The sequence below is a fragment of the Chiroxiphia lanceolata genome, chromosome 3 (genome assembly GCF_009829145.1).
Source record: "Chiroxiphia lanceolata isolate bChiLan1 chromosome 3, bChiLan1.pri, whole genome shotgun sequence".
Classification (NCBI taxonomy): Eukaryota; Metazoa; Chordata; class Aves; order Passeriformes; family Pipridae; genus Chiroxiphia; species Chiroxiphia lanceolata.
Genome location: NC_045639.1, coordinates 109,840,398 through 109,864,608, shown reverse-complemented (window position 1 = coordinate 109,864,608; position 24,211 = coordinate 109,840,398). Strand labels below are relative to the sequence as shown.

General features: G+C 41.6%; 1 protein-coding gene across 1 annotated transcript in view; it reads right to left on the bottom strand.

Annotated features, from left to right (window-relative positions):
- Positions 1 to 24,211, bottom strand: part of FKBP1B (FKBP prolyl isomerase 1B) — a 44,971-nt gene that overhangs the window by 952 nt on the left and 19,808 nt on the right. Inside the window, exon 4 of the mRNA XM_032684082.1 lies at positions 2,260 to 2,372. Within this exon, the coding sequence (XP_032539973.1) occupies positions 2,260 to 2,372 (113 nt within the window). The remainder of the gene's footprint in view (positions 1 to 2,259; positions 2,373 to 24,211) is intronic.

Here is a 24,211-nt window from a genome sequence, read left to right as displayed (position 1 = left end):
TTCAGTTTCAAATTTCCCTCACTCCTGGTTAGCTCTGAAGGTAATAGTGCTCACTGAGATCTGGGGTATCATGAATCAAATCTCTGCTCTTCCAACAGAGTATTTTGGAAGATTCTCAAAGTGCTATTCATGCACCATACACAGGTGATTGAATATTCATTGGCCAAGGAACAAGGCAATCAAGCAGTGATTTTAGCTCAGACCTTTCTCCCAAGATCAGGTGCCTCACTGGACTTCCAAGATCAGGTACCGCACTGGACTGCAGATGACATGGTATCTCCCACTGAATTTTTAAAAGTTGAATATTTTCAGGTTCTATAAAATACACCAAAGCTAGAGATTTGATTACTTTTGGTAGAAGAAAAATGTGAATATGAACTTTCCCACAGTCAAGGAGTATTAATACCATGGGGCTGAGGGCGTATGAGAAGATTCCCTCCAGGGGTTTCTGTGGGCCCACTGCTTGGATGTGTCCCTGCAAGCCAGACAGCTGGCAGGTCATGCCTGGATTTAAGGCATGGGATAACCCTGAACTGTGAGAAGTTGAGCAGAGAAATGCAGGTGCTGTTGGCATCTGAGAGTCATTACACCGAGGTTTGAGAACACCACATGCTTGTTCCAAGTGCCCTGTGCCAATCACACTCCCCAAATCCCTCAGACCCTGGGGCAGAAGGAGAAGGCCACAAGCTCGGCTTGTGTCAGTGATCCACTAGGAGGAGCAGGAGGGCAGCGTGTGACCTCACGGACTTCTGGAATGGCTTTTGGCTGCTTTATTAACTAAGGGGCGGGAGTCAGGGAGGGAGAGCAGTCAAGGAAGGGATGAACTGATTCACCCAAGTGCTTGTTGCCACTACTTTATCTGCACTGGCCTCTGGTTCCTACAGCTCTGGAGTCCTGAGCTCCTCTTAGGCCTCACTGCAAAGCAAATAATAAATAGTCCAACTCAAATCCTTGAGAGGAAGGTGGATATTTTTCAGAGTCTAGGATTACTCAAATGAACTTCTCTCTCTGCTGCTGCACAGTATTCCTGATAATGAAGTGAGTCTGGAGAACCCAGATACCCAAGGGAATGGTATGAAGCTGTTTCAAGGGAGGTTTAGGTTGGATATGAGGAAAAGGCTCTTCACCCAGAGGGTGGTTAGGCACTGGAACAGGCTCCCCAGGACAGTGGTCACAGCCTCAAGCCTGATAGATCCAAGAAGCATTTGGACAAGGCTCTCAGGCACATAGTGTGACTCTTGAGATGTCCTGTGCAGGGCCAGGAGTTGGACTTTGATGATCTTTGTGGGTCCCTTCCAACTCCAGATATTCTGTGATTCTCTGGCTGGAGAGAAGCGAATGCTTGCATTGCTTTCTCCATAGAGCTGGAAAGCATTGTCTCTTCCACCTTTCTCTGGAAAAGCATGGTTGCATCATTCCTCATTCTACATTCCTCCCATTTCTCTATTTAAGCATAAGAAGTTATTCCTGTTAAAATTGTTCCTATACCAGTATTTAAGCAGTTTCCTCCTCCACTGAGCTCTTTGATCCTGAAATGGGAAGTCAGAAGGAATTTGCACCCTGATCTCATTCACTCATGCACTTGAGCAGCCTGATCACACTCTTCATGTCATGGGCTTTCACAGCACTGCACAAAAAGCAAGAGCTGGAAATTAATTGTATTGGGGTGCTCTTGTAGAGTTTAACTGTGCTGGCACTCAAACTGTAATTATTGGAGGGCAGTTTTCTTTCTTTCAGCTTAGGGATAGTCAGTGAATGTTAAGTTTTGTAGCTGGGAGTCTGAAGTCATAAAAATGTAACAGGGCAGTTCGGTACCTTGTTCAGTAAGGATCAGAATCTGTAGCTGGATATCAAAAACAGCAGCGTGGAATTTTATGGAGTAGCTGAATTGAGGTCACTCCATAAAATGCTGCCACCACAACATTTTAGAGGCCACTGTTGTCCATTTGTGGAGCTGTCCATGGGAGAAGGACAGGGCTAATGTGGCACATTGGCACCCAGGGAGGGGGCTTCACCTCTCCCCTCCCAAATGGGGAAAGGCTCATGAGTAGAGGACGGCCATGGATGGATGCATGCATGGATGCATGGATGGATGGATGGGAACTACAGGAAACACTGCTCTCAAATGGACCATGCTTTCAGAAAACCACTCCATATCCTGCACTGTGATTTCTGCTTGGTCTTGTCACCCCTGCACAGACACTGCTGTGCTCACACACCCTTCAGCCAGCTCCAAGTCCCAGAATCATTGCTCTGTACCTGTGTAACACCTTCTTCAAATCCTTTGATGACTTCTTGCCTGCCAATCTTGAACCTGAAAGGCTTGTTTCTGTCTCTGGAGGAATCAAACTTCTTTCCATTCTGTAACATTCCTGCCAAAACAAGACACATAGTTTCACTCTGAGCTACATCTACTATGAGCTAATTTACGTGCTGGAGGAAAGGGAAGGAGTGAAAAATTAATGTCTTGGTCACATCAGCTGCTCATTTCCATTTTCACTTTCAAGCCTCATCCAAAACGGATAAGGCAGGAGGGTCAACCACAGTGGTACCACATTGTTACATTTTCCTTCATATAATTTAGGCTCTAAAATAGAAATATATTATTTTTATTATTCTCAATGCAATAGGTTGGAACCCATATTGTACCAAATGCTGCACAGACATACAGAAGAGCTGTTGGTCACACACAGTGGAGCTCCCTGCCCAAGTGGATAAAAGCAGGAAAGGAACAAGTGGGGGGCAGCAGAAGAAAGAATCCCAGTGCAGGTGTCTGATGCAGGCCTGCCCCTGAAGACCAAAAAGCTCCCTAAAACAAGCCTGCAGACAAAGAACCCAAATGTAACATAGATTTGTCTCTGTTTACTTTTTGTTAAATGCTTACCATTTATTTTAAGGTTTCTTTTAACAGCCTAAGTAACCGAAGGGGACAGTTCTTGCAAGTTACCTTGTGCAGTAACCTGGGGCTGCTGTCCCATGGCTCAGCACAGTCAGCAGGAGCTTCCCCCCACTTCAAAAGATAGGGATGCAGATTCAGGTTTGAGAACACTTGAGCCAAATTGCTGCTAGTTAAATATCTGCAAATAGTGAGCAGCTCCTTTGACTTGGCCCTGCAAATTTATACCAGAACAACTTGGAGGAATATTTCGTACCTTGGACTATTTACCTTCCCTACTGATTTACTCAGGAGCACCAGAATAACGTCTGTTAAACAAATGGGACCATTCCACACCAGGTGTGTAAAACTCCTACACAACATGACAACTGCACATGCTCCTCCTCATGCAGAAAGAAGAGACTCTGCATTCACAAATATGAAAACAGCAAAGACATTTATATGAATGTTCTACTACCCTCGTTCTTTATATTTTCATTCAGCCCCGAGAGACAGACACAGAACACGTTACTTGTTCCTTTGGATGGGCACAACTCTGTTTCAACCCATGGGTTTTGAACACATGCCCAGATTCTCCAACAAATGCATAAAGCATCACAGAGCACTACATGATTGGCTATTCTCACTCTCTTTTCAAACAGTGGATAATTATGGTAGCTTTCAACTTAAGAGTACCTGGTAATTGCTTTTGCAAAGTGTTATACTCTGGATATTGAAAGGTTGGGCTGATATTTATGCAACAGAATAAATCCTCTCTTTGTAGTGTTGTAGTGCCAGCGTTCTGGGTATGCACAATGATTCCCCTGTGCAAGGGGCTGAACAAAGATAAATTCATTAATCTGACAAAGTCTTTGGTTGAAAAGAACATTAACATGTCCAGCCTTGACAGAAAATGCTGAGAAACAGTGTCTTTAAGATCCAATATGAAAAATACAGTCTTACTAGTTTCTTTCCATTAAAGCAGTTATATTAATAGATCAGGCTGATGCACAAGTTTTATTTTTCAGTGAAAATCATCAGTTACTGTCCAAACAACAAAAAAGGCATATTTTGCTTGCTTAAAAGGTCTGTGCTATGAATCAAAGCTAAATATGAAGAAAAACAAAGACTGAAAAGGTAGAATTCCTTTTATCAACCTTTAGGCTTCTAAGATGTAGCCAGCTACTTCTGAGCTAATTACTATGCTTGCCTCTGTAATCAAGTCAGAGAAAAATGCACTTTCAGGGAGCAATTCATCTAACAAAATCTAGGGATCTACATTAGGACATAATCAATCACATCCTAGCACTGCCTATTTCTTTGCAATGCATTAAGGGAAGTCCAAACAACTAGGTCAGACAGATGTCCCCAAATTCACTAGTAGTTACACCAGCGGTGATGGTACTCTAGACTTGCAGTCACGAATATGCAGTATTTGATCATTTCAGTGAGGTTCACTGTCTAGATATTTTACAGCAATATTAAAAACAAACGCCATATTAAGGTAAATTAGCCATTGGCCAAGTCCAACATTTGTCAAAGTTGGTCCTTCAGAGACCCCTCTGTGTTTGTATAAGGCTTTAGGAGGAAAATTATGGAAAAACCTGCCCATAAGGAATGTTCCATAACCATCACCGTTAGTGCTTGTCATAGCCCTTAAGTTTTTCACAGTAAAATAATGAAGTACTTGCATGTGTGCTCTGATGCAAGTACATAGGATTACAGAATCACAGAATCAGTTAGGTTGGAAAATACCTCTCAGATCACCGAGTCCAATCACTGACTGAACACCACCTTCTCAACTGAGGGCCACATCCAGTCTTTTCTCTAAACACTTCCAGGGATGGTGACTCCACCACCTCCCTTGGCAGCTCACTCCAATATCTAATCACCCTTTCTATGAAGAAATTCTTCCTAATGTCCAACCTGAACCTCCCCTGGCACAGCTTGAGGCCATGTCCTCTCATCCTGTTACTGGCTGTATGGGAAAAGAGGCCGACCTCCACCTGGCTACAACCTCCTTTCAGGTGGTTGTAGAGAACAATAAGGTCCCCCCTGAGCCTCCTCCAGGCTGAGCCCCCCCCATCTCCCTCAGCTGCTCCCCATAGGACTTATTCTCCAGACATTTCCCCAACTCCGCTGCCCTCCTCTGGACTCGCTCCACCACCTGAATGTCCTTCCTGAATTGAGGGGCCCAGAACTGGACACAGCACTCAAGATGTGGCCTCACCAGTGCCCAGTACAAGGGGAAATGCACATATTATGGAATATATTACCTCAGTGATATCCCCAAACCCCTCCACACAGGCTGAGAAGTCACACCAGCTCCTGCACAAGGCTTTCCAGCTACAGACTAATATGGATTCATCTGTAATATAGAAATCCAGCCTGCATATGGGGGAGGGCAGGCGGGGAGAAACAGCTCTGGGGGAACTCTCAGAAATATCATATAATCCTTTTTGAAGTATTTGATCTTAAATTTAAATGACAGTCCTTCCTCACATCAATTTTATTTTTAAACACATCATAAAATCTTATGATTCTATGAAATGGAAGGAGACTATTGCAGAATCCCAATATTTAATAGTTTTAACATTAAAACCTAGTACTGTCATTGCAGTTTGCATGTTCAAAGCAGTATGCAAACATTAATCATTCTTCACACTAGCCCAAGGAGGTAAAGAAGATATTTATTATAAAATAGCCTCAGCCTGCGAGTTCAGATTCAGATGCAAAGTTCCACTTTAGTATGCTTTCACTTCATTTTGTAATGAAATCCCATTAAAACACTTAGCTTAAAGCTCTGATGGTTTACTAAACACCCCACATCACACCAGTGGCAGAATCAGAATTAACTCTTCAGAGATTCTGACAACAGCTCCTGGACAATGTTTCCCACTTAAAATAATATTTCTGTCTGCCCATGAGCTTGCTAGTCTGATATCTCATATAAAAACTTACTTGTTTCACTATCAAAAGCCTATAGAAGATGTGTTAGGCCTTGTAGAAGAAAACGGGCTTTTCTATATTTACAGCAGCATCCTATTTTCAGCAACAGCTGAAGATTCATGAACTCAGAAATGTAACCTCCTCTGTCATCACCTCACTGCTTTTAGAGGACAACCCAGGATTCAAAGACTCAGATGTGTCTGTATCTGCTGAAGCTCTGGCAGGAGGGTCAATTTTTATATGAGTGCCCTTTAACTGCACATCTAGACCAGAAATGAGTCAGAGTCCCCATGTGCCCTGGAGAAGTTCCGATACAGATTTAGATCTGAACTTTAGATCTTTTTTATCTCTGTTTCTGAGAGTTAGAGTCTACTATTCGGGCTCCTGGGAGCTAAAACAGCACAATGCTTTATTTTCTTTCTTGCTAATGCATCAATTGATTTTTTTTTTGGTGGAAAAAATTGATTTAGTTAATATTCTTGAAGAAGGATGGATGCTCGTCTACAGCCTGCATCTTTATCTAGCTAACAGCAAGGAGAAAAAAACCTCCACAATCTGGCACTCAATAATGACATTGTTTTGCCAAGTCAGAACAATCAATAAGACTTTTGACTGAGCAAGGACATCTAGATGCCTATATGGTTACCTGTTACCTTACATTTGATTCTGAAAGGTAACCATCATTGTATTAAAATAATTAATTGCACAAACTTGATTATTGGAATATGGTGTGGATTTGAAAACCTTCTGATCTACAAGATGTCCTCATTGATAACTAGGTTTTAAAAATTAAGCAGCTGTAGAAAAGGAGACGTTTCAGATCAGGGGTCCTGCTGAATCACTGAAGTTCAGCTCACTGAAGCTGCAGATAAAAGAGCAGACAAATCATTTTGTTAAAGAACATGACCAGAGATCCATCCAAACTGCCTAAGCTATAATGCCATTTGGGCTAAAACAGCAGTGAAAAACAGAACTTCAGTCTAGATTTAACACAAGTTATTACTTCTTATTAAAACACAGGTGTGTCCACACTACCTTTAAACATGAATTAACTGAGGTCAGTCGACCTCAGCTAAGATCCCATTATTGAAGTCTGTTTCCTAAGGGGAGAGGGCTAATGACACTGTCTGCACTTGCCTAATAACTTCTGAATATTTGAGCCAATTTCAACCCTCTTTGGCAGAGGAGTGGGGATCATACCAACATAAAGATCCCATGCACATAATGAAAAAAATCTGCATAGGAAGAAGAGCCTGTAAGTGCTTCTACCACGAGAAAGGTTCAGTCTTTGTTATCAGAGAAACTATTATTGAAGAGAGGTAAGGAATGGAAAGACTGGACCACAGTCTAAGTTTCTTTCTGCTTCCTTTTCTTCCTTCATCTGAGAATAATTCAGCTGGGAATATAGCCAACTACAGAACACAAATCCACAGAGCCAGCCCAGCTACTAGACACCTAATACACCTACTGTCCCAACAAAACCCTGCCCCAAACCATGGCCAAACCATTATCTATACAAAAGATGGATGGAGAGAGAACACTGAAGGCCATCCACAGACAGTCTGTCAAGCTGTGCCTGAACTTGGAAAATCCGTGTGTAAATTTCACTCCTATTGTTATCTACCTCAGAGGCAGAAATTGTGTCTCTACCTCTCATCTAGGCTACTTCCATGGTTAATGGAGAAAGAGAGGTATTGCCAAGAGTGATTCATCCCACCTAGATTTAGATGTTAGGGCTGAAATAACCTCCTGGAACTGTTTATCATTCTCAGTCAACTACCTTACAAAAGTAAAAAAAGTTAACAACATTCATTCCAAACAGTAGACTGCCAGGTTTTTATAGGGCCCTGGTGAGGAGGTATTAACTCAGCCATCCATCCCTAAATGAAGAAGACCAAATGGCATCCCAAGCTTCACTGACTCCAGTGTTTACTGAATTATTTGTCTTTGCAGCGTTGACAAATTCTGGGAACCAGGAGACAGAGATCCTAATCCAGGACAAATCCCTTGATTTCACTAGTTGTTCTCCTTTTATCCTGTACAATGGGATTGACTTCCCTCATAAGTATAGAGGGGATAAATTGAATTGAATAGGTGACTTTCAAAAAACAGCATCTTTCATCTGCAAAGTATTCCATTCCCTTATTTTTTCAAACAGTAATTACCTATGGAACATAAGGACAATACGTGCACTTGAAGACAGCTATTTTCTGAACACTTTTTGGCAGCAGAAAGAGAGGCAGATATTCAGAAGGTGTTTCTAGGACAATATCCTGTTTCATTTTATGTAGACCAGAGGCTCTTCATGACAAGGACTATATTCTGATGCCCTTTAATGCAATAACCTTGTAATAAATCTGTGCTGTTATGAACTTGTCATTTCATTTGGTTCCTAGGACTCTCCAAGGCAGCATTTGCTGCAGTTAATGTTGCTGTGGGTTAAGAATTTTTGATCTCAAGTGTTTCTTTTTTCTCATCAAATATATAATTTCTATGTCAAGATATGCTGATATTCTGTCAGGAGAATATCGCAAAGGCTGGAAATTCTGATCTTCTCCCCATTTTCAACCTGCAACTATTACTAATAAGCACTTTTAGTCTGGAAAATATATTATTTGGAAGTTTTCTGTAACTGCACAAAAGCCCTTGTGTCAACATTGATGCCTTCCCAATGTATAGAGGAAGGCACAGTTCAGCCCAGCAGAGGAATCACATAGGAGTGGTGGGAGAAACACATCCACAGTCACAAATTACATCCCAGGTTGGTTCACACCAGCAGAACTCCACTGACTTCAGTGGTGTTACTTGCACCTTACATTAAGATAGATCAGTTCTCTTCAGGACTCAGTTCTGACATACTGTGGCAAAGCAGGACAACCTCTCTGCTTTCAGTGGTGTTCCCACCCAGCTTGTGGCTGAGACTCAAGCTACCACACCTGAAAAACTGGTGGTTTCCCATCAGGAACAAAAACAGTCTCAGTGGGAAGTGGAGAGATCTGGGCAACACTTTTCCAGGCAAATACAGTTGGTGCCATGTGTTTCTGCTTCCCAGGGAAATGCCTAGAGGACTTAACATGCCTCAGCTCTCCAGCTCATTACATCAGATATGTGTCAGCCAGACATCTCACACCTCTTACATCTGCTTTATTATCTCAAAGTCCAATTCACTGTTTTACACTTTTTTGTCATAACAACAGCTCCCAGTAACCTTTAGTTACACCCAGCCATGAGCCTCCTCCCAAACCACCATGCAGCAAGTACCACATACCTCTGATTTTCCTGATTTGACTTCTAAAGTAAACTCTTCTGGAGAAATTTATCATCTCATCAATTTTGCTTGTGACTATCGTAATGGAAATAAAGAATGTCGAGTATGAGCTGGAGGATGCCTTTATTTCCTACACCGTGTTGGGTTAGGGGCCATCTTACTGTGCCCTGTACAGGGTCTTTGGCAACTGAACTGAGAAGGGAAGCTTAGCTTTTCAAGGGAAAAGTTCAACAATAGAGGTTTAGTACCACTGCAACACTCAGTTTTATCCTGCTAACATTTTCTCTGCTAACATTTTCTCTTTTTTTTCCACAAGGCCTTATGTGGAAAAAAGGATTTACGGTCTTAGACTGTATTTTCCTGACAATTTGCAGCCACTTAAGAAAGAATCATTAATACTTTAAGGGAATTTTCAGTCTAGAGGGATAATAGTTGAAGAAAAGTGGGGAGGGGGATGTGCACATCTCTGCAGCATATCAACTCTTTACCACAATTTTTTTGTTGTGTTCAAAAAGGCAACAGGATGGATGCGAATGTGCCATTTGTTGCCATGACAAACTGACTTAAAGTGAAGAAATGGGAAATGGATAGTGGTGGTGGTCACTTCCCAGTTCCTGCTGCCACAGCACACTTCAGTAACACTTGATCTTTTGAACACAGCAGCCTGGCTGCTTCATTTTCTTCATGTATTAGATAGTCATATATCTTTAATGAGGAGTAAGAGCAGCACAATCAATTATTTACTATGCAGCTGACAGCATGCAATGAAGACACAACAGACAACTCTTCAATAATGCATCACCCCGTGCCATGAATCAGTGTTGCATACAACTACAAGACAATATGAAAGAGCCTTGCACTTAGCTTGACTTCACAGCCAGGAAAATTACCTAAAATTGTCTACTTCACTCTGCTGAAAGGAATTATTCTGTCCTAGCAGCTTTAGGGATTTGCATTTTTTTTAAGAGAAGCAAAAGTAGATTCACCTCCAAGGCAGATATAAGGCTCACTAAGCATATTCTACCTGAGTTCTAAGGAGACCAAAACAATTCCTCTGGTATCCTGTTGCCTTAAGAAAGTAATTTTATTTTAAGAGTTTGATTTTTGTTACTGTTACAAAGTTCAGCTGTAAAATATACACACACTGCAGCATAAGGCAAATTTCATTTTAATCAGCGTGGCAGAATGAGGTCAGTCTGGGGATGCTAATGAGTGGGATGATAGATGTCTAAAGCAACATTTTAGAGAGTATATTACTACAGAAATACTTCATATCTCTTGCGTCTCTACCCTTAAACACCACATTCTGTAACACAGGGGCTGGAGGGAGAGAGAATGTTCTCCACTGGGGCAAGTCTTTCTGTCCCTGCCCTCTGGTACCAGCCAAGAAGCACAAAGAACAGTTTCAAGCATGGCTGTAATACAAAGAAGATATTTTACAAGATTTCCCACCCAAACACAAGCAGCAGAGCTTGGCCAAAGAATTCTGGGCACCTAGTGCACCAAGACAACAGGCCAATACAATTGATCTCTTTTTTTTTCCCTTTTGGTTTCCTTCTCAGTCTCATCCTATGCCACATGCATTTCCTTTCCCCTCACCCATTTTTTTCCCCATGGTTGCCTATGCAGTGGTGGTATGGATTTGATGTTTTAGCCTGTAGCACACATGACTGTGCAGGTGATCTCATGCTGGGAAGTTACACACTTCAGTAGTGGGTTAAATCTCACTGAACATGACAGACACCTGTCTATGAGAGCACAGCACAAGAAGGGCCCAAGGTAGGACTCCAAAGCTTCTCAATACAGATCTGGGTGCAGGGAGCATAGAAAAACACCACAGAAGGCAGAAAAGGATGTTCAGATGTTTCTTGGGAAAGCTCTGAGCATGGCTCTGAGATCCCATGAGAGAGGGGATTTGGGAGAAAAGAACCAGCTTCTTAATTCCTCCTCTGCTCAGGGAAAGAGTATATTGAATGATCTGCCACAAGAAACACTTTCCCAACTCAACATGACAATATTGCATCAGCAGTCAGGTGTGCTTTGGTGACGAGCCATTCCCAGGTTGGGCATTCTTTGATTTTCAACTGTCTAGACTTGCAGGATGTGCTTCTATTCCCTTCTGATTAAAATTTGTGCTAAAAATCTTAATTTATCCGTGCAACACTTTCAATTCCCTTCCCTTAAGGTACCAACAGCCTAGTGACAGATCTACCCATCTCTAGTAGGGCATAGGATTAAGAGGCTACACAGAGAATCATAGAGTGGTTTGGGTTGGAAGGGACCTTAAAGATCTTGTTCCAACACCCCTGCAATAAGCAAGGACACCTTCCACTAGACCAGTCTGGCCTTGAACTCTTCCAGGAATGGGCCATCCTCAACTTCTCTGGGCATACCCAAAGCCAATAAATTCGAGCATGAAAAAGTATATTATTCGTGTGTTATCACTTAACACCAAGATGTTAAAATGGTATGTTGGTCTTTAGGGCATTCAGAACTGAAAAATGAGTTTCTTCCCATATCCTTGGTGAATGAATGCTTCACAGAGGAGTGTTTTGCTGAGACTCATCTTGGTAAACATAGCAATCGTCTAACACCATGAAAAGGACTTAGAAATTACTCTCTCCTTAAATTAGATGGAGAAAAGGAAAAACATTTTTGGAAAAAGAGACAGAGACACACAGGATGCAACCAGAGAAGTAAACAGTTTATAAAAACGGATGTTGATGGAGCCATGTAAAAAGGCACAGTCAATATGCCAAGATTACATATATTCTAAATAAGTCAGAGGCTTACACTGCTGTTCCATCATGATCTCACATGTACATAAAACATACATAACACAGAATTCCAATGCTTTTTATCCAGGGTATCCAACTTTTTGATCTAGACTGGTAAGACATCCCTGTAATATGTCTTATTTTAGAGATGTGGTGTAACCTTCCTGGCTGGCATTATGCAACATCCCCTCCCTTCACAAGTGTTTGGAGAATTCCTGGGGAGTCAACTCCTCCTGCCTGCGATTCTGCGCAGGAAAATGAGACATGACTTCACTGACACCAACTTGGGGCTACCAAGGGGCCTCACTCCAGCATAACACAGTTTCCAGAGTAATCAGGTGAAACACACTGCTATTTCACTCCAGGGATGAATCCCTTGCTGGAATGGAGATCATGGAGTACAACATCAGGTACCTTGATGTTGTGCTTTCTCCATGGACATGGACAGACTGCAGACTTCTAGATAGCTAAAGACAGTTGATCGTAATTCCACCCATAATGACTTGATCACAGTCAAGATTAGTGAAAAAATGAAGTTTAAAACCAAGCTGGGTTTGATTTGTGCACCATACACCTTCCAGTGGATTATGTTGCCTGAGGTCCTTTAGACTCGGTGACCGCAGACCAACCCAGTCACTTGCTGTGCAGCAATACATACAACAACAATGCTGCAGAATAACAGAAGATAAAAGCCTTAAATGAACTCTGAGAAGGGTTCATTAACAAGTTATGTATTGGGTAACTTTTATTACATTGCCAGAAGCTCAGCCTACCATTAAGATCAGACAAACCCAGCACTTTGCTGAGCAATCTTTGTTGTTTGCTGCAAGACTCCAGTGGAAGAACGTCTTATTTGGATACCTTACTTTTCTAGGCTGTCTTTTTAAAATATATATGAGATACACTCATCAAAGGGAAAAGTCTTTTCACAGATGTATAGTTTGTTCTTCCCACTCACAAGCAATGCACCTGCTTTCACAAAAAAAGGCTATTTTTGAGGTATTGTTTTTAATGTAAACAGTGTTTTATGTGCTCCAAGGCAGACCCTAGCAGTGCCATAAATATCACGCTGTCTGTAAACACCAAGAGTTTGTTCTGAAATAATAGCTATAAAATTCTCTTTTTTTTTGCCACGTTTGTTTCCTATTTTTGATCATCATTTCTGATGTTGCAGATTCTCCCTGGTGTAAACTGGCACAGTTCCCCTGATATTAATGAAAGTACAAAACCATATGTAGTAGTTTGAGACCTGGATCACAGCAATTTAAGTCTAAGTTCACATGCTGTACTCAGGACTATTCTCCAGAGCAGAATCCTGCAAGAATATGGAACAATGTAGATTTGTGATAAGAGCAAAAAGCTGGATGTCAAAAAGAATAGGTTCTGTCACCAGAGAGCTGTGTAAGTATAACTCACCTTCATTTTATTCCCCGTGAAACAAGGAGTATAGTTTCACCAGGGTCAGCCAGTCAACAACATATCCAGCAATAATACTAGTCATTAATATATTTTGCCTCAGATATCCTGAAAGGCTTCATTCAGTAAAACCTTAAAGCATCTTCAGAACCACAGTGGAAGGGAGTTATTAACAGCGCAGTTTGTTCTTATAAATAGGTCTTTTCCATCACTAAGTTTTGATCTCAGTGATCTTATAAAAGAACTATGGAAAAACTGGCAGCTGTTATCTTGACAGATGGGTCTCTGCTGGACATTAGACAGTTGTCTCTCTGAAGAACAACAGGAATTTCCCAGTGCCTGTATCTATTTTCATCTCCTCAACAGACCACTCATGTCTTGGACTAGTGAAGAAGCAAGGAGAATGCAAAATAAACATTTTAGGGAAAACATCACAGAGAAAGGGGTGAGAATCAGAGCAGTACCACCTATTAGTGACTTTCTCCTTGAGTTTTACTGAAGTGACAGACAGAAAAAGCATCAGAAGTTTCTTATAGAGCCAATGGATACAAATAGGTACTTCTAGAAGGTGGGACACAGAAAGCCTCTGTACTGAGGGAAGTGCAGCCTATAGTCAGCTAGCAGGACATGGTATGAGGGTGCACCTCAATCTTAAGCTCCTTCTAAAATTTAGCAGCATCATCCACTTTGGATTTAGAGCTTTGAATCTGATTTTAAGGACAGACACAAACCCCTTTTTAAGGGGTGGTCAGTAGAGAGGGTGCTGCTGCCCATCCTTTCTATTATAAACACTTGCCAAGGCACACCACAAGTTCAACTTCATCTCAAGCCTGAATTTAAACTCATGTTCTTCACATTTTCTGATGGAATTCTCACCACTGGAAAACCAAACACCCAACGGGATCACCCTCTCTGCTCCCTCCCTGAATCTGTATGGTAGCTGGAAATGGAGAATGATGAAGGGAAGAGAAAACTAAGCAAGTAGTAATGAAGGAGGTCAGTGGGATGGACAGAGACCTGGATCCCAATTCATAGACTTATAGAATGGTTTGGGTTGGAAGGGACCTTAAAGATCATTTTGTTCCAACTATCTGCCATGGGCAGGGACACCTTCCACTAGATCAAGTTGCTCAGAGCCCCATCCAGTCTGGCCTTAAACACTTCCAAGGACAAGGCATTCACAACCTCTCTGGGCAACCAATCCTGGCTCTCAAGACTTGTTAGATCAGCTGTGCCTGATGTTGTGTAGGGCTTGTCCCTGCATTGTTATCATTGACTGGTGGGAGTTTGAGGATGGACTGCATAGACCATAATAATAACTTTTTCTAAAAGCAAAAGTATTTTCACACTCTGGACTGCTGCAAACAAAAGACATCGTAAATTAAGCCAGTTTAGATACTACAAATAGAAATAGTAGTCGGTCCACAGACACAACAACAGAGATAAACACTGCCAAAAATACCTCAATGGCTCAACAGAGTGGAGAACAACACAAGCTGAGCTTGGATCAAACAGGGAAGCATTACATAAACAAATGTATTATTACCCCAACAACAAAAAGCCTGAAGATTTCGGACTCTACAGTGAAATGTGTAATATTATTATATGCAAAATCAAAGACAGAGATGGTCAAATATATCGCATAACTCACAGGGATTGCTGTAGACCAGACAGTGCCCCATCCTAGGTCACACTATCTTTCAGTATGTGCAACTGAAAATATAGCATCCTATATGAACAACTTACTCTATGAACTCAGTAAAAATCTGTTCCTAACAATCAAATGGCAAAAACATACAAACCACAGTAACAGTGTGTTTTTCTGTAGAAAAAACAATGGATGTCCTGTTCAATTTCAAAACTCCAGAGAAAAAACAGTTCAGGGTTGAACAGAATGAAACATTTTGCTTTAGAAAATAATAATAATAAAAAAGCCTTATGTTCATCTGAAATGTTTCATTCCAGTGAGAATTCATTGCTATGTTTTCCGATTACTAATATTCAGCTTTGATGAGGTCTAGGGAGTTCTTGAGCACCAACACCTTTCCATTTACATAACATCAAACATTGTTTAGCTACATTCAAGTTAAAAGACACCAGAGCTATTAAGGAACAAACATAAAAGGAAAACAGAAAAGTCTAAATTCATAAGGAGCTTGATGAAGGGGAGGCATATCAGATAAAATTCAAGTATACAGACAGCCAAACTAGACAAAAAGAATGCAGAACTGACCTAAAATTTGGATCAAGGAAACCGAGATTTATATGAGAGGGATACAGTTACCTGGCCTAAAATAATAATTCACCCAGACACTCAGGGGTGTTCTATATTGCTTTTAAAAATAATTGAACAGATCTTCCCTGACCAGGTAACATGTCTTACTCTGTAATCCATAAGATGTAATGTTATGGAACATTTAAAAGCTCAATTCATTTAAGTTGCTGCTTCCATTTTCCCATTTTGCACAGCAAAGAAAAAAGACTGAGGCAGTTAATTTCTTTCTGTTTTGTGTACCATTCTAATGCTCACACACGGATCTGCTGATTGACTGACTGCCTGCACAGAGAGTTTCAGTGATCCCACTCCCAAGGGCAGCAATCACCCAAGGTACTGAGCCTTTGGAAATCATTCATCAGAATTGTAAGTATTCTGGCTGTTCACATCATGAAACACTTGCCAGGAAAAAAGGAAATAAAATGGAAAATTACAGCTATTACATTATTTACTGTATCAAAAGTCTAAGACAACCATAACAATTCTGGTAATTCGATTTGTGATCTGCGCATATTTCTGTAATTTTTGTGTGCTTTGCCTTTTTAAGTCACATCACCAGCCTTGCCTGTGCACCCTGTGCCCCAGGATTTACCTTCTAGCAGGAGGATTAAATACTGCTTTCTGTCCTTATGGATCTTCACTTTTTAACTTGCTGTTCACAGCGTTCTTGGAGAGGCGATCACACATTTCAGAGCCCAGTAGGGTTGCTATTTAGCAGCCAAATCTCCAAGAAAAAAACCCAAACCAACAACCTGCATATAAATTTTTGCCCAGCTTACAAATGACCCAGCAAGCCCTTCTGTGACCTGCCCTTAGTACTAAGGTGCCTTCCACAATGCAAACAGCCTTGTCCACAAATATCTGAGCACCTGACTGGAGATTATGACACCAGACTCCCAGACAGTAAATCTCAAATTAACGTTTTGCTGAGCAGTTTCAGAAATACATCTTTCATCCGTGTTTCCTGAGGGTTTAAAAGAAAGTAGTGTGATTTTAAAAAAAATGGTGTTTATAAACCAGCTGCATTTGGATTGCAACACTGCATTAAGCAAAGAAGTCATTTTGGGAGCAAATATACCAGCCTGCTTCTGTTCAGGAGTAATATTTTTCTATCTCTGTTACACTAATTAGGTGGATAATACAGACACAGTGCACCCTGCAAGCAGCCAGAACTCCAGCAGTGTTTAGTTGCCTCTCTTTGACCGGAACTGCTTTACAGAAACGTGAAACCTAAATATTGGTGCATTGCAGATTGTCATTTTTAGCTGCTGCAATACCCCATTTTGTTTTGGTCCCTACTGCCAGATGACATCATCTTGTAGCAACTTTTTCAGTGGAGCAGCCAAAGCTGCTTTTCCCAGGATATTGCTGACTAGAAATCCAACAATACTGTATTTTCTTTTCTTTTTCCTTTCTTTTTTTTTTTTTTTGAGTCTTCCTGCTGCAAGTAAGACTAGAAGGATGGGAAGGGAGAGGAAATTACAGAATACTATCAGCAAGGAATATCACAGGTGGCCCTGGGAAAGGCAATGATGCACATACTGTTGTACAGCCTAAAGGTGGATCGTATCCACACCCAATAAACACAGAACCACTATCAATTCTTCAGAAGTGGTGCAGGTGCAGATACATACAAATCTATTTTCTCACATCGGCTTGAGATTTGTGTCAGTTTGTCCATCTAGTAATTTAATTATGGCTGGATGTGAAGCCCTAGCAGTGAAAAAACCCAAACAACCAAAAAACAAAACACAGAAAGGTCTTGTTTGCCACGTGGCAAAGATGATTTCTGCTACAAATGCTTCACAGGCTGAAAGCACATCAGGCTGTCATGTAATGTGGAGTTACAAGACAAAATATATTTGTCTTGGCCTCCACATCAAGTTTGAATTTTGTGCGTGTTCAAATTAAATACCAAATTTCCCCTGGGTGAGCTCCAAGACCTGTGTTGAGTCTTGGTATTGCTTAATAAAGAGAGGAGGAAGATTTAAACTACAGATTTTTGTCGTTTCTTTCAAATGATCTAATGCTTTGCACAGCCATTAGAAGGATATGGAGTTTCACACACAACATGAAGATGACAGTGAGCATTTCTAGCTATGGCTCAATTATGTTTCACTCTAAGGCAGACAGACCCTGTCCCAGTGACCAGGAAAACATGTTATCTGATCCCTAATTGCTTTAACAGTCCACAGAACCTTTTTAGCTGGTGCCCAGATAGGATCTTTATTTCTGTCTTCGGGGTGACAGTGTTATCCATCCAAGTGACAGTGTTATCCATCCAAGTGCATTGGGCCACGTCTCCATTCAGTTGCTTACATCTCAATCATTTAGGCTCCCAGAAGAGAACACAAATCAGTGTCACCTGTGTTTTTAAGGTTACAGGAACATCTAACCCTTTTTCCGATCTCACTCAGAGCAACTTCACATCCTGCTTGCTCTGCTAAAGTGTTACAGAATGCAAAGCAGGAGCTCTGCCATTTTATCTGCTTCAGAAGCCTTTGTGGAGATTAGGAAGTGTTGCTCTGCTCTCTCCCACCTTGCTATCTGGACACAGAAGTTCTATGCCACCTTGCTATCTGGACACAAAAGGTCAGGCTTTAAGCTGGGGCAAATCAATTGAACCTCAAAAAGGTCAATAGAGCAATGCTACATTGTCCCAGCTGAGGAGAAATTCTCACTGAGCCATTCCAGAGATATGAGAGTTGGGATACAGCATTTCCCACCACATATAACCTATAATCATTTTCTACTCTCCTATACAGTTTTCCTAGCTCCCTAGATATTCTATTCAATTTCTTGCTGGTTTAATTTTTTTTTTTTCTCACTTCCTGTATTTAAAGAAAATTTGCCTTCCCAGAAGCCAGAAAATGAACACATTCTAAACCTTGCACCACAAAGATTTTCTAACATGGAATTACTCTGCTGGACCCAGGACCAGTAAACCTTGATGGGATCACAACAAATATAGTGAGAATATTTACCCACAACTTCTTATTCTTAACAGTAAGAAACTCTTCATTTGTCCTTGCATCAAGAGCCTTCTGAGAGGGTAGGAAGGAGAGATGATAAAGCCTCTCTGTGTCCTTGCATATACACTTTGAAAGGACTAAAATATGAGAGAGATCTTTGTGGTTTAATTTGTGTGAAGAAAAAAACCAAAACCTGTGTATGAGACATGAAAATAGTTAGGTCTCAACACTTTTTACTGCAAAAGCAGAACATCTGATGTTAGATGGTTATATCAGTCAGGGGTTGCAAGAACAAAACAGGATTTTGTATAAATTTCCCCACCACAGACATAAAAACTAGTGTACTAGCTGAGCACAGAATAAAATGAACATGTTTCATTACCTTAAGATAATGATTGTATCTTATTTTTTTTCACACAAATTCAAAGCAAATTGATCCAGGTTTAGTTTGACTGGGTTTGCTGCATTGGTGTGACTTTGCTAAAAACAGGTAAATCAAACCAGAGCTCCCTACTCAAGTTTGACCCTATATTAATAGAAATATCCATGACCCCGAGACACTCCTACGTTAGTGAGTCTGAGTCAGGGCAGACTCCCTGACTCATCCAAATTGCATTTCTCATTTTAGGTAACTTGGAAATAACAGTGGTATGGATGCCACAGGAGGGGCAGTAAGTGATACTTGTATTAGCACCTTCATTTTTGGAAATTCAGTGTGCCTGCTACAGACAGCCAGAGGAAGGAAGGCAAAAAATAAAGGAATCAAACTCTGGCTTGTATAGGGAGACAGCCATCCTTCCCTGTGGGTGGGGAAAGTGCCAAGGAACAAATTGGATAGTGTGTACAAAAGGAACAAAAACCCTCTATCCTGCTGTTTACTTGCATGGCACATGCCACTAAATGTGTATGCCTTGGGGGAATGCCAACCCCCAGGAAAATCCGGCCCATCTTGAAGAGAGTCATCATTTACTACTGAAAAAAAGGAGTAGGGGTAGTGAGAGGCTGAGATGATCGGGTTTAACTTCAGCTGGCCCAAATCCAAATATGCGAGCAAAGGCTTACGAGAACTTTCTTGTGATGTCTCTGTGCCAACAATAGATGTGGACAGGGCAAATATTTACAGACCGAAAATGGAGGGAGACTAACTGCGGGGGGAGTCAGACTCTGCCTGAAGTGCTTATTATCCCGATTAGCCCCGTGGCTGCTCCCTGGCCCCGAACTGCTCCTGCCCGGAGCCGCAGACAGGATGGGGTGACTCAACGGCGATGCCGCCAGCACAAGATGTCTTTTCACATGTACCCTGCCCTGCCGCCCTCCCTTTCCTTGGGGGGTATTAATAGCACTGTAGTCATACTATACATACTACAGAGTGACCCCCTCGCTTTGAAGTGAGCCCAGACAAGGGTAAAACATGTTCAAAACAAACAAAATCATCCTGGAGACCTGGCTGAGGTATTGACTCTTGTGCTCCATGCCCTGAGTGCTCCCTTTCTCTCTGAGCATCTCTCCGAGGCCACCTGCCTCTATAAGCGTCTTTCCTCAACACCTGAACGTGTCCTAACATACAGGAAAATGAGCTATTAAATGGATGATTTCGCTGAGAGATGTCTCTTACTTTGTTTGCCTTTGTAAACATAAAATAAATAGAATCGTAACATACATGTGTCTCTGTCTGTGTCCCTTCCTCCCCTGTGTTTTTGTTCACCTTCCTCAGCTGTCTGAGAATGAGAGTTTCTCTTAATCCATTTTTTGCACAGTTAAGCACAATGGAGCTCCTGAGTGATGCTGCAATACAAACATAATCAAATTCTTTCTTGTCTGTTCCAGGAAACGATGGCAATGCTATAAAAAAAAAAAAATGGTGGGGACATCTAGAGTAGTGGGGAGGGATATCTAGAGTAGTGGGGAGGGTGTTTGAGAGCAGAACTTTGTCCAAAAGCACCTGCATTGAAAGCAACCAAAAAAATCATTAAAATGGCTGTTTAGTTGTGGTAACTGGCTAGCTCATTTCTTATTCTCCAGAGCTGAACATGTCACTCACCCTGGAGTGCAGGTTATCACTGTGGATAAATTCAATCTGTAGATCTCCCCAGCTTTGCCTTCCTCAATATTTACGTCTGAAGCCCAAGAATTGCCACTGGCTGATCACTGCAGGATAGATCTTTAGCAAGCAGGACTGTGAAATGAATAGCCACATCCTGAAGCATCTGATTACAGGGCTTTAATTGCATTATTTTCAACCATTTAAAAAGCTATTATTCGCCTTTTCCTACACACCCACGTCTACTGGAATAACTGGAAACACAGTCAGAGATGCATGGAAAAATACAGAAATTGTCTGAAAGAAACAGTTATGTAATACAGAAGTAAACACAGCCTTCACTGGGATGTTAAATAATGAACTATCTTCCGTTTCTCAGTCACCTTGTGTTTTAATGCTCAATGGCCTGATGTCCAAGGCGTGCCCAGGTGTGCGAGTAAATAATTTTCTATTTACCTTTTCTTCTAAGAAAATAAAATCAATAATGTAACTCCACAAATGTCACAAACTGCAGCAACGTGCAGTCTTCAAGAAGTACATGGACATTCTTCCTACATAGCCCTATGGAGACCCACAAAGCAAATGCAGCTCTGTGTCCTCACAGGTCAAACATTGTTTAGCTGGTGTGACTCTCACACTGGGTTGCACAGTACCAGGAGGGTGTTCCTTGCAGCTACTCTACAGTGCCCAATAAATTCCTTACTTTCTCTCCTTCTGGCCTGGGTGTGCAAGAAATTAAGACAGGCGTGTCCTGACCATCTGCAGGAGCTAAATCATGCATTGGACATTCTTGTCATCAGGTTCTCAGTCTGCCCAAAGTAAGATTAAACAGAAGATGCGATTAACTGCCCAGTGAGGCCAGTAGCAAGCTCTGGGATTGGATCCAGAGCCATGCTTAGACTTGGGAATGACTGCTCTTATACACAGCCTGGATCCTGCTCCATGAGCACTTTGTCAGAAAGCAGCTCCCCAACACTGCATGTGTGTGTGGCATTGATGCTGCCAAGACAAACGTAGTCATTCTCAGTCTAATCCTAAAACCTTTCACTCTTTTCCTTCTGTTTGGAGCTCTGTTTCTGCTCCTCAGTCAGAAACCTCTAAGCAGGCGCTGACCTGTCTGATCCCAGTTGGGGTCTGAGCCAACATGGATTATCACCAGCGGAGAGCTACAAAATCATGGCTGGGGCATGTCGAGGTCATGGATGTTTCCTCAGCTGAAATTGCACTCTCTCTCTCTCCTTCATAGCTGTGCATCTTCGACCTAACTTTGCAGCTTAGAGAGAAATACTGCGGGTATTTCCACATTTCATGTCGGGGTCATCCAAAGGCTGCCCTCTGGATCAGACTTACTCTATATTCAGACAGTGAAATACAAGTGCAACCCCGGGCACAGCCCAAGGGACTCTATGTCTAAGCCTGTCTGGCAGTTTAATACTCTTGCCAGGCACCTCAGCACAGGGATGGGCAGCCTGCAGAGTGCCCCGGGGCAGGGCTGTGATCAGGAGCGGTGCTCACACACCTCCCACTCCCAGCCCGTGTCAGACACGGCCTGGGGTGGTGTTGGAGAACGAGAATGTGCTTGTCTCCAACCCAGCAGATTCTCTCGAGCTACAGGCTGAACGTGCCACATCTGCTACACCTGTGGATCACACACATATACATCACAGAAGGCAGTCAACATCATTACTGAATAAACTAATAAGTACTTAAAATTGCAAGCCAAATGGGACAGGTCTTCATTTAATGTGGCCAGACGTGTCTCCATGACTCATAACATCAAAAAGTCCAGTAAAATCTGAGAAACACCCAGTGCCTGCTACAGACCTGCTCCCACAACCTTCTTTAAGCTGCAGATGTATAAAAAATGCAGCAGGTATTAACCAGATTAAAAATGTCACACCTACCAGGATAGCAGAATGTAATATCTGGTCTCACGCACACTTTCTTTTATACAAAAATGTGGTTGAAGATATAAATTTCTCCCAGTACCTCTGCAATGGTCACTTCAACACATCCATGCCAGAAACACAACACTAGTGACAAATGGCACAGTTTTTAGAATCACAGAGTCATTTAGGATGGAAAAGAACTCTAAGATCATCGAGTCCAACCATGAACCTAACACTGCCATGCAGTCTTGGGGATGCAAACACAGCATAAAGGGCAGATATTTGAAGATAATTAGATGTCTAAAGATGCAATAGTCATACTGTGGGCATTTCAAATGCATATGGACATCAAACTCCTTTGATTTCAACTACACTAAAACTTTTCAACTCTAAATATTTTCTAAAGTTTTCTCCAGACATAAAGTGAACTGTCACAAAATTACAGTAATTACCATCACTTCAAAGCCTAAACATCTCTTTTTAAAAGTTCGACTTCCTAAGCTGCAACGCTGTGTGAAAACATCTGTGACATTTACCACTAAAAAAATCCCCAACTCTTAAAAGTGAGGAAATGGACAAGTGAGAACATTGCAAAGTTTATCATGTACACACAGTAAAAAACCATGTATTTTCATTACCCAGTATGAAAAACCCGCAATGCATCACAGCAGGCAGCCATAATTCTGATATGTTAATACTGAAATTCATGTTATACTTCTCAACTTTGGTGCGTAGATACTTTAAAAAATACTGGGTAGTGGAATATATCAGTTGATGTGTGTGTTAATAAGACATATATCATTATTCATGGTTACATTTTGATGGAGTATTCACAAATACTATTTCTGAGTCAGCCTTGACCTGGCAATCCCCATGGAACAGACTGACATCTTACTTGGCTGAACTTGCTCACAAGGCACATCCGTTGTTTTAAACCTAAACGTATTTCTGCCCTTGTCAACCTGCTATCTCATTATCTCACTATTCACTGACAAAAGAAATGATGAATCACAAGCACTGGGGGACAGGGGACCAAATACCCTCAATAAAATGAACCTCATTATGTCAGTTGTGAGTAGCATGATGAAAACCTCCAAGGGTTACTGCAACACAAGTAAAGAAGAGTTGTGTTCTATTGAAAATAATGATGAATAGACACTTGAAGAAAAATCAGCAAAATGAAGGCCACAGGTGGATTTGCATTTGGGAGTTTTTGCTGTGTGACATTAGCAAACAAGAGAACTGTGATTTCACAAAGGTTTTGTTGTGTATTTTGTTTGATCAGTAGGGCTAGAAAATACACAAAGCAGGTAGCATTTTATATGTAATGGGACAAAACTGTTACAAAATCAAGTGAAAAGTCTTACACCCAAACCATCTACGGGATGAGGCTGTATTTTACCAATAACAGATGCTATCCATTTCTCTGTTATTCCTTGTAATGTCTATGATGCAGGCCAACTTTGCAAAGGCACCAAGGCACTCAGTATCTCCATGCACAGACTGCACCACTGCCATGTGCACCTCCCAGGGATGTGCAGGCAATCCCTGGATCCTGCTGTGTCCACACAGCCCCAGCCACATAACCAATCCTGCACCTTTCCATGTAGCCACACAGTGACCCCAGGATTTGTCCCCAGACCACCTCCAGTGTTAGCAGGCCTTAAAAATCAAGGTGAACTTCTGTGCTAGGTACACATCATATTTTCAGATAGGATCATTTCATTTTAAAGTCACTCTGTAGAGAAT